Source organism: Oncorhynchus kisutch, linkage group LG28 (genome assembly GCF_002021735.2).
Source record: "Oncorhynchus kisutch isolate 150728-3 linkage group LG28, Okis_V2, whole genome shotgun sequence".
In the NCBI taxonomy this organism is placed as follows: domain Eukaryota; kingdom Metazoa; phylum Chordata; class Actinopteri; order Salmoniformes; family Salmonidae; genus Oncorhynchus; species Oncorhynchus kisutch.
The window spans coordinates 12,534,144-12,545,813 of record NC_034201.2 but is presented as its reverse complement, the minus strand read 5'-3'; the positions used below and the strand labels follow the sequence as shown (position 1 = coordinate 12,545,813).

At 40.0% G+C, this 11,670-nt stretch overlaps 1 protein-coding gene across 2 annotated transcripts; it reads right to left on the bottom strand.

The window, feature by feature from the left end:
• Positions 1-1,490: 1,490 nt before the first annotated feature.
• Positions 1,491-9,904, bottom strand: LOC109873291 (T-box transcription factor TBX2b). 2 transcript variants are annotated; one of them, XM_020464937.2, is made up of 7 exons: positions 9,092-9,904; positions 8,087-8,354; positions 6,542-6,688; positions 5,442-5,518; positions 5,097-5,281; positions 3,583-4,184; positions 1,491-2,973 (listed from the first exon to the last, which is right to left on the bottom strand). In XM_020464937.2, exons 1-7 carry the CDS (start codon positions 9,451-9,453, stop codon positions 2,539-2,541), a joined length of 2,076 nt encoding a protein of 691 aa, XP_020320526.1. In that variant the 5' UTR covers positions 9,454-9,904; the 3' UTR covers positions 1,491-2,538. The 2 variants fall into 2 exon arrangements, with proteins under 2 accessions (XP_020320526.1, XP_020320527.1); XM_020464938.2 differs by having other exon boundaries at positions 5,097-5,269; positions 9,092-9,903.
• Positions 9,905-11,670: the final 1,766 nt, after the last annotated feature.

Genomic DNA, 11,670 nt, shown 5'->3' with positions numbered 1-11,670 from the left:
CTCCCTATGATCATGAGACCCAAATTTACCCTTTACTCATTTTGAGGTTTGGATGAGGCACTAACTGACCAGGCATTGACTAAATGTTCATGACAAATAGTTTTCCTCCTCAGGACTTGGGGTCAAGAGGTGGGGGATTCTCGCTCAGTTAATTGCGAAATAACAGAATGTAGGGCAACAATGGGCGCTAACTAAAATGAGTTTTGTGATTATCCTTGTAGAATAAAGGCGACAGGGCTCACTAATTAGGAGCTGTGTCACTGAGGTCCTAGTCAGTCTTCGTGCGCGGGTGTGTAGAGGTTGTGGGGCCGGCAGGCAGGCGACAGGCGCCGGTGCCTGGACAAAGGACTGTCTGCTGCTGGGTTGCAAGGATTCCAAAGTCCCAGTCCCCGCGAAACACCCTGCCGCGACTCTTAACCCCTTCACTAGACGGTGCCATTTCCGTCAACTCTCTCTCTCTCTCTCTCTCTGACACACACACCGTTTTAAGATCAGGCTAATGACTGTATATGATTATTTTCACATTCGTCAACTAGCTTGCAACATTTTTGCTTTTTTTTACGTCTTTAGGCTGGATTTAAAAAAAAAATCGAAATGGAGGTGAGGGAATAATGAAAAACCTAGAAAAATTATATTCATTTTATTATTTATGTGATTTTGTGATAACATTTCGTATCCAACAATGTTTTTGTAGTGTAGGCTAACATTGAGCTAGGCTAGAATTAAAATGTGAGATAAAATAATAAAATAATGTACTGACAGATCAATCTGGACTCAGGTGTAGACGAGACCAGGCTGGACACATAGGTCTATGATAAACTCGTTTTTAAGAGCTATTGGATTTCACTATTTAGCCATACATTTGTAAAGATCTCAGTTATTTTGATGCTGAGGGTGTACTATTTAATCAACGACGGCAGGGGGCGGAACACAATTTATTTTTTGCAATGTTGGGTTTCAACAAAAGGTTCCAGAAAATATTATTGGTAGGTCATATTGAATATTATGATACATTTTAAGATGTGTTATTGATTCGATACACCCATCACAATATTAAAGAAACAATGTTCATTGTCAAACCAACTGAAACCTAGGCTTGGTTTGAACCTACTGTTAAACATACAGGGACATATTGGTAATTAAAGGAAGGATCTGGTTTGAAAGAATAAAATATACATATATTTTGAATTCTTTCAAAAAGTAAAAATATTGTTTAAACGAACTAATTGCACTCTTAGGGCTGTTATAGCCCACCTAAACTCCATAGTTTGTCAAACGTTTGCTTTGACGTTAAAGCTATAGGGGTCAACACTATTGAACATGCAGAAACTGTTGCAAGAAAAATAATATTTGCTCTTATTATCAAGGAATAAAGCCTGTAAGGCATTACCTTGTTCTTTTTGTCAAGCCTTTAATCTAATTCCCAAACATGTACTTCACAAGGCAAGCTTCTCAATAAACGAAGACAATGAAGTAACTGATACAAAACATCACCTGAATGACACATTCATTTTTATTTAAAGTGTGAGGAGCTCAACAAAAGCATATTAATGCATATGAATTTACCCGAATAAACCAGCATAAAAGATACCAATCAGTGCTGGAGAAAAAGAAACCTGAGTTTTCCCTGCCAAATGCACAGTGCTGCGCATTGTATCGCAAAACAATGTTTCATCAACAGCATCCGAAATCCTTGGGATGTCCCTAACCCTAACCTTAACCTTAACCCATACCCTAACCTTAACCCAAACTCTTACCTTAACCCTTACCCTTAGCCTTACCCTAACCTTAATCCTTCCCTTAACCATTTTAAAACGCAACTTCAATGGGGTAGGGACGTCCCAAGGACACCGGATAGCATGGACCGGAAAGGGTATGCAGGTGGCACGCATTTCCTTCGTATTTCATCTCACTGGCGGGGATAAACAGCAATGCATCACAAACATTTGAAACTCATTCGGTTAACAACAAACGCTAAATAGTGTTCATGTACAATATATTTCCATGTAAAAGGGGAAATTATAAATGCAACAAGTTGAAATCTAAGTAGTATATACACGCCAATGTACAGATTTGAATAAATTAATAACAAGTTGCGTATTATTTTATCCTTATATTTACAGAATTTTTTTTCTTGGAAACATAAATAATTCAATCAGATTAATGTTTCATGTTGTGAGTTACAAATGTCTTTCCAAAACAGCTTCAGAAACCAGTTTAACTGTGTCTCCTTTCCATCCCTTTTGAAATCTATTGTAAATGTATTTTTGGGGTGTAGCTTTATCCTTATCAATAGCCTAGCGAACAGCCCCAACATCCTCTGTTCATCCTCCGTTCCTCCTTCAGGAGCCGAGATGCTCTCCATACACATTCAGCAATCCTACACTGACGTGAAAAATGAATCAATATCACCAATAGTATGTAATTTGATGAATTCACCTCGTCAGCCCATATCCATCCATCTCACTCTCAGAACAACTGTGTATATAGCCCGACAGAATCGTGTCAAATATACCTTGAATGAACGGGTGGATTTGGTCACTTTGGAGCGTCAATGGCAGGAGACATTTCTCTGGGTTGTTCCAGTCCTCTGACCAGCCTCTGTATATTTTGCAGTTCGTTATTGGAATCCTTCTTAGATGTTTTGGGGGATGCCGTCCTCTGGCTGGCCACTTTGTGGCTGTGGTGCTCAGATACAGGACTTGTTTCTCTGCTGCCTGATTTGGACAGGTCGGATGGTGCGTTGATGCTGCCCGGCAGCCCTGTGGTGAGCAGGTTTGTGCTTGAAGGAATAGATGTGGGTATCTGATAAGGGTTGAATCGCAGCCGTGGTCGGGAGGTGGTGAGGAAAGGGTTTCTGCCCAATGAGGAGGCTGCGGTGCAGGAGGGGAGGGCCGAGGCCGCAGCAGCTGCAGCTGCCATGTAGGTGTATGGATACGGGAACAGTCCACCAAAAGGTGGCATCGAAATTCCCTGTGTTAAAAAAATGATGGCGTTATTATACATGCACAAATGCTACAAAGACAGAGTTCCAGGAATGTCATACTTCTTCGATGTGCATGGATGTTTTTTTGTTGAACATTTACCCTGAAAACGTTTTAGAGTTACAGTTTTGTCTCTCTGTCTCTGTTAATATCTCTCTGTCTCTGTTTAATAGCCTGTAGGCTACAACTGTAGCCTACAGGCTATTAAAAATAATATAATCTACTACCATTACAAAAGTAGCCCTATGTCTATCCATAATTAAAAAAAACATATTATTATGATCTCAATCAAAAAAAAATTTTTGTTTGGAATAACCCAATATAGGCGGCTTTATTCATTCTCCATAAAGTCATACATCTACATTAAATATACTGAAATTATTTATTATGAATGCAAGTGAAGGTGATGCTAAAAAGACACTTCAATTGCAGAAATTTGTGCAGGAAAACTCATAGAAATATGAAGTGTTCCTCAGCTATATCTATTGTGGTGTAATTCGTTGTTGGGAAGACATTATTATTATTAGACCTGCATGCATTGCTGCTGTCATGCATGCTTGTCTGTTGAAATTAGTTAGAGTAGAAGTGAACTTTTTACCTGAGATGCTAGCATGTGCTGTGACAGGTGGAACGGGAAGTGACTATGACAGCCCGCGCTTTGAGAGGAAAGGCTTCCGTTTTCCAGGCCATTCGCTCCAGAAACAGATGTCAACAGATGCCCCATACCCATGGTGGAGAATGCCCCTGGTGCCATCGCAAACTGTCCGGGGTGGAACAACATTTGTCCCGTATTCAAAGGGTTAAAGAACTGTTGACTGTGCAAACCAGAAAATGCCAGACTCTGCAGGTGACTCGCACTAAAATGTGATGGGCTCTCCGTCTGTACCATCAAAGGAGAAAACCCCTCTTTCACCCCACTGATGCCCCCACTATCCGTGTTGTTCTTTGTAGGTTCCGTCTCTTGGCGGTGCTTATGATCTAACTTGTCCTTTTCAAGATTTCGAATACTGAACACAGAGTCGCTCTCTTTCCTTGAATCCAGGTGTTCGCTCTTTTTTCCCAAAAGAATCCTATCCCTCACTCTGTTATCGCCTTTAGGGCTGAGAGGAGAGGTTGGTTCAGGCCCGGGGCTGCTGGCTGCGATGGAGCGCTCCTCTTGTGGGTCAAGCTCCTGATCACTGTCAGTGCAGTTCTTGTCGTCTGTAAAACATTATATCAAACTTCCATTAAACGATCTACATTTTATGATACACTATAATAGAATGTATTTAAAAACTCTCAAGTCTAACTTAAAGACTTTACATAGCCTATAGCACAATTAAAGAAAAAATAATTAGAGGCTATGATGTGTAGGTCTAGCCTATGTATAGCTTCCAGTATGCTAAAACCATTTAATATCACAACCAGCACATGCGTGGCATTACTTTATATATTATTTGAACATTAATTTCATAACCACTTCCCTTCTGCTCGTAAAAACGTTTGGTTTGCTGGTAAGATTGGCATACATTTAGTTTTAAAGTCGTTCTATAAAGCTTCCGCAGTTGATCTAGAGGCCTTCGTTTAGTGCTTGGTTGATAATCGAATGCATAACTATCGAATAATGATCTGAAAACCATACTACAGTAATCAAGGGGCTGAATGTTTATGGACCTGTCAGTAGATGGCGCATTGGATCACGTTACACTGATGCATGAAGCCTAGCTTTCATGTTCTACAGAGATATTGATACGTAAAATAGTATACTGTGGGTAATGAAATCATCTTGTCTGCTATTATTTCTCCTTTTAATTTATTTAATATTATTGTATGTTGTACCACACGTTTATACATTCTACTTAACTCTAAACTGATGTCACAACTGAGCACATAGCAATCACAGATTTACCCACTTTCTCGCGTTTTCTTCTTTTCTCCTACAAATATTATTTTATTTTTTCTCTCTTATCCAATTGTAAACCACCCAATTATCCTCAGGTTAATGACACATAATAACAACCTTAAGGTTTGTTCCCATTTGTGTTGATCATTTCTTAATTACTGGCATCTTCAAAATGACCAATTTGGTGGACACGAAAAGTAATGTAGACAACGGTTTATGAGCAGTCTTACCTCGACTGGTTCGGTTGAACCTCAGTGGACTAGTTACATGTCCCAGTGGAGAATGAACCGAGTCCCCTCCGGTGGTTTGTTCAAAGGAGGAGTCATCTGAGTCGGCACAGTCCCCGTCCCCTTTAAGGTCCCGGTCCTCATACATGCTCAGCGATGGAAGGGTTAACTGCTTCCTGCAGACCGGACTGAGATTAGTTAATGCATCTGTATTTTGATCAAATCACTAGACAATAATGCTTGGTCTGCAAATTATTGTTGTTTATCCCAATGGGACAATTATTTTCAATTTATGGTCATATTTTCAGGTTAATCTTTTTTTATTCAATAACGAATAAAATAATATACCTCTTTTCCCGTCGTCCATTTCCCGTGTCTCTGAACCCTTTAGCAAATGGGTTGTGATCAATTTTGAGTTGTGTGATCTGTAGAGAAAACGAGAGTGCATGGCATCAACAATGGGATCCTGAAAAGACTGAAATGTATTTCAAATGTACTATTCTTGGCCTACCACTAATAACAATAATACAAATAGTAATAATTATGCCAATGATAAGCAAAAGTATTAATCAATAAGCATTATTGATGGAATAATATTTGTAACAATAGCAATGTTTTGGTGCTGGGGACTGCTGTGCTTGTTATCTCCTGCGCCCTAGAGGCAAGACAAGCATCTCTGTTGATGAAGTGTAGTTACTAAAGCTTCTCAATGATTCATTCTTCTTCTTAAAGGAAAGTACCATACCTAACATTTCGATTAGCATACGCTGATGTCCTTTTCTCAGAGACTGAATGCTACTTTTTATTGCAAGCTACTTTTTAAACTTTAATTGCACACATACACGGCCTTGTTTATTTAGGAACAATACTATTCCTTCATGTATTCATTTTCGTCTGTCCTTTTGAGTTTTTAGAAGCTGTGTGTGTTCATGCTTTGCGTTAGTGGATTGCATGCTTTGATTGTTCAGAACTGTGTTGGTGTCTCCATGCAGTAGCCCAAAGACATAGTGAGGATAAGTGCCTTCTAATCGATTGTGACTCTGTACCATACATTTAATGATACCAACAAGCCCACTAGGCCTTCAACATGTACTCCAATTAACATCAACAGGGAGGGGTTGCTATAGCCAACAATAGGCATATAAAATAAGTTATTGAGACTAAAACATTCCACATGAAAGTGAACCGACACCTCAGGTTCAACTATCAGCATATATGTGTGTACACACACACACACACACACACACACACACACACACACACACACACACACACACACACACACACACACACACACACACCCACACCATACGTTTATAAAAACTCAAACATAAATAGAACAGGTCTAATTTTGAATACACAACAGTGTTTACACATCCAGCAGTCAATATTCAATATTCCAATATTTAACATAGACGTTTCGCATATTATCTTCTGGTAAAGCTTACCTTGTCATTCTGATATGCAGTGACAGCGATAAAATCTGTCTCTGGAAAAACATACGTCCGGAAGGTGCTGTAAGGGAGCTTCAGAATGTCGTTGGCCCTCACTATATGAAATCTGGGCTGGTATTTATGCATCGAATTCAGGATAGTCTGAGAATGCAAAGAAACAGAAAATATGTTAAGGTGATCATGCTGATACACGTTTTGGTTTGAACTGAGATGACGAGGACAATAACAATGATGACTTCGTTGATTTGTTGGCACTTGTATTTCTTGTGTTATTGCAGGGAACTTATGCATTCCACCGAAACACACACCGTGTTAATAATGCACTATTTATTTGTATAGGGCGGTGATTTCCTCTACAGTGAAATATAACAAATGTAGGCCAACTACAAAAGTTGGTGTACTATTTCGAGTGTTTATGCTGACAATGCAGACTGACCGAATGTTCTAACATCCAGGTTCTAATGTGGAACTAACGATTCTGAATATGCCTTATCATTAGCCTTATTACATGTATAGGCCTATATAAACCCGTTACGTGGGATTATGCATTTATATACATTTTTCTCAAATGTTTTACTGCACTTGTCAATTAATATTAACCTATGAAGGATTTGCAACATCTTTGAAAACGTTTCAAAGACTTCATAAATGCGTAGGTTATGTAGGCTGAACATGGTTATGAAATCAACAGCTATTGTAACGCTTTGCCTACGTTGATTTGTCCTAACCTACATTAGACATGCAAAAAAAACGGAAAGAGCAGGCAACAATAACTGAATGACTGTTTATCAAAAATACCATAAAATCAAATCTGTATTAAAATCATATTCAAAATACTGGCCTATTACAGCGACGTAGACAGTAGTCTATTGGGAAGTATTTGGGCTACTTAGTTGTTATTGCTTTTGCATGTAAGTATTGGGTGAGTATCTGCTACCATTTCAAAGCGCCCCACTTGCAATCTTTTTATCCAAATTTCACTGAAAGGAAACATTACCGTAATCAATTCAAGAGAGATCAAGTCTGCCCTATGTCTTTGACCTGGTTCTAGCTACTTGACTTAACTGCAAACTTAGTCACTCTGCTCCGCACCGAAATATACCACGAATTAAATATTTTGAAAGACAATAAATCAAATCTGAACCACTGTTGTTGAGCCTTAAAACTATTTTGGAGATGCATGGTGGGTTAGTGTTGTCCTATCAATATTTTTGTGATTTTCTAATGCATCATTTTGCATTGTTATTGGTTATGAATAAAGGTAAAATCATTTATCAACTGATGTTATAGCCTCCAAAAACATTACAAATATAGATTATTCTAGGCCTACTATTGACCTCATAATAATATGTACCAACATTAAATTAGGTCTAGGCCCTACATTCAATCCAAAAACCTGTGTTATGGGCGTCTACAAAATAGCAGGAATATCCGCAATATCGGCATTGAACCCTTGTCAATAGCCCGGGTTAGTTTTACACAAAAGGCAAATTCATCTTTAATCGAAGCATCATCAAATTAAATCAAGAAATGACGTACAAATCCATGCTTGTCGGAGATATTATTAGTCAACTTGAGTTTATGAAATGCAACAGGCTTCGCCATCCACTGCTCCCCTGTGGCAGGGCTGTCCGGATGGATGTACATTCGTTTGGGCATCTCCGGGTCGGCTTTCCCAGCTACCATCCAACGCGAGTTGTGGAACTTGTAGCGGCAGTCGTCAGCAGAGACTATATCCATAAGGAGTATATACTTGGCTTTCTTATCAAGCCCATTGACACGAACTTTGAATGGGGGAAACATCCTCCTGCAATAGAATAAAACAATATTGAACACACTGGGCCTTTCAATCATCTGGCTTAAAATCATGGCATTCGAAAAATAACAATATTTGGATTTTATGCACGTTGATTGTACTATACCTAACTGTAAACACATGATATTTCTAATGGTTTCTTTGAGAAGAAAATAAAGGTTATCCAATGTACTGCCAAAACCGAGGGGGTGTTGGCTATACCAAGATGTCTACGGGCACGCCTTGGAATTCAGCACTAAAGTTCGCCTACATAGCCCAACTTACTATTTTCATCTTCAAACACACTTGTTTCGACACATGCATGAATTGTTTAATTGGTTTAATTTGCTCATTCGTTTGTTATTCTCGTGTTAGGCCTATCCCTATAATGTGTGAGCAGTAGCCTATGCTTATCCTAAATCACTCAATAACCATACTTTCATAAACAGTTATATTTCGATAATTAGGGGTGCAATGTAAATATAGATCTGTGCTTTTTGGAGACAATAGTTGGCTACTAATGCAGTAGCCTAGGAACCTGCAAATCTCTCATAAATATTTGAAAGCATTTGGCAGCACCAGCGACACCGCCTTCTGGATTACTATTACTTGACCAAGTATGACTATCACTATGAGTGATTCATTTATAACCATTTCCTAATCAAATAAACTTACTCACCAGTGCACATAACATTGCCTATAATATGCACGCATAACAGTAGCCTAACTCAACGGAAGCATGTCTTTACCTTCCTGACTTCGTAATAACCATCTCGGTTCCTATTTTGTGAAATTGGTCCCATAAATCCTTGGCCTCCAGGTTGACTTTGGGGTCGTCCTCCACCTCTTCCTCCGGCTCCAAGCTCTTGAGGGAGCGGAGGTGAGCCGCTTGATGGTGATGACCCAACGCCGCGTGGAGTCCCGCTTCCGCGGCACCAGATAAAGCATGGCCTGATAGAGGTTTGGTGAGAGCGCCGTGAGACAACGTCAGTCCAGGGAAAAATGAAGGCTGTGCAGCTGCAAGGAAGGCTGACATAGGAAAGTCGGTCGGCCGGTGAGCGTGGAAAGGGTGATAAGCCATGGCAGTCCCTGTGTAAACTGGATCTCTCATCGGTGCATTCAAAAATTGATATAGAATGATTATACGCTATTTATGTCCACCCTCAGTAGACGTAGCCTATTGGTGTGTGTATCCAAATGACAGATGTCTTCGTAAATCGAGCAGAAATATAAAAGTAGTTTCGCGTGCTCAACCAAGAGCGAATGCGTCCCAGACGTCTCTAACAGACCGAGGGAAGAAATTAGTGTACTGCTACTCCTGATGCTCGGTTCCCACACAAGCACCGTGATAATATCCGTCGAAGAGACGGCATCGACACCTCGAGAGTAGAGCTGGGCTTCGCTTCTTATTCACCCAAGTAACTTTCGGAAAAAGAAAATCACTCTTTACTCGGATAGGGAGTTCGAATTGAGAGGTCTTGCTCTGACCACCCTGGTATAGTGACTGTCTAACATGTCTCTCCTCCCCGGATCCCGACACTAATGAACCAAGCCCACTTGATTGCCGATTTTACGCTTTCCGGACCAATTGTGGAGCTCTATAGGCGTGGTTTTGACAGCTTCGGCCAAGATCCGTAAGGGGGGGGTGGGGGCTAAAAGGTGTCGGAAGCATTAGCAGTAAGAAAACATGTCAACAGAATAAAATATTAACCAATGACATAGTAAAGATCTGGAAATCCCTCCCCCAAACTTCGAATCGAGCACCAGGGCTGGCTTTTGCTGCACGGCCGGTGAAGAGGACGGATCCTCCGACTGCCTAGTCGTTTCGTGAAGCTTTCACACCGTGGGGGTACTAGCCTATAGCCTATACATCCTATCTCAAATCTCGACTGGGTTGAAATTATTCGGTCAGTAAAACCTGATTTGAAAACATGGCATTCAGAGGGCTACTAATGAATGAGTTTTTAAATAAAACAACAGCTACTATCCCTACAAAACATTTAGCATCGAAGCGAATGTCTGCGCTGGCTGGTTAACAGCCGACTGCTAGGCTACTACAATACTTTGCTACCTGGCCTACAATTTGGTTGTGTTTTAAAAAGTAGACTATTGAGCCTACTTATGGCGTGTTTTGATGCGCTGTTGCACTTTTATAACGTTGTAATAGGCTATATTAATATTCATAAACAGCATATTTATAACTATGCTATTGATATGTGCCTTTCACTAGCAACACATTGATTATTTAACAGCAACTACATGTTGCTTACAACTTACAAATAAACACATTTGTTTCATGGATTCATAGCCTATATCGAAGCACAGAAAAAGAGCGATTTGAAGCGGTGAGAGAGCTTGCTTGCTGTCTTGGAGAGATACATCCAGTTAAACCCGAGCTGAGGCGAATAGGGCTTATATCTTTGAGGAGTTATCAGGAGTAATTCAATCGAACGGAAATGCCTACATCCTCGAAACAGACACATTTAAGATAAGGATACTTAAAAAAATAGTTTTTATTATTATAACGAATCTACGGAAGTAGCTTATCATGGGCTACACTACTTTTTCAGCAATTCACGTAGTTCTTTACCATAGCCTACAGAATGTATCCAACATTGACACAAACACAATTGACTATTCGAAGCAACAGCATATCATATCATTTAAACCGGCAAGAGTTTATGAATAGACAGTGGTAGGCTATGTTAGACGATTTGTAGGGAATCGCAAGTAGGTTACTGCTCCTCAGACAGTGCGTTATGCAAGATGGAAACGGGCGATTTTGTCAAACTTTCACATACTATCGCTGTGTGTGTTTTTCATGTGTAGCGATATAACTTTCTCCAAATACCATTGTGTATACCTTTAAGAAGTCCATTCGCAGATCATTGATTAAGTGGGACTACGTTTGTTAAGGAGCTCTTGGCGCCAGTCTGCTGGCGTCCCACAATAAGAACCCTCTCCTGTCACTTCATATTTACGCCCAAATCTTCAAACAGCGTGCTCCAATCCCCTCTACATTCCATCCAAGGCTGTAGCCCATGATAGATCTCCAACTTCGGATTTCCTGCACTAGCCACATATATGCGGTAGTTTAGTTATAATTATTGATTCGAATACAGAATTTTAATGAATGACGGAAGAGGTGCAGGTGCAGTTGCAGGTTTAGTGCGCGATAACGTGGATACTAAGTTCCCAGACTCAACCCAAGCTTACAACTCATTCAAAATTCTGCTGACTACACCGGACCTCTGTCATAATGGTGAGACTTAATAAGAACTCTCATAAACGCTAATGCAATATCTTTTCAGTTTAGAGCCTACTTTCT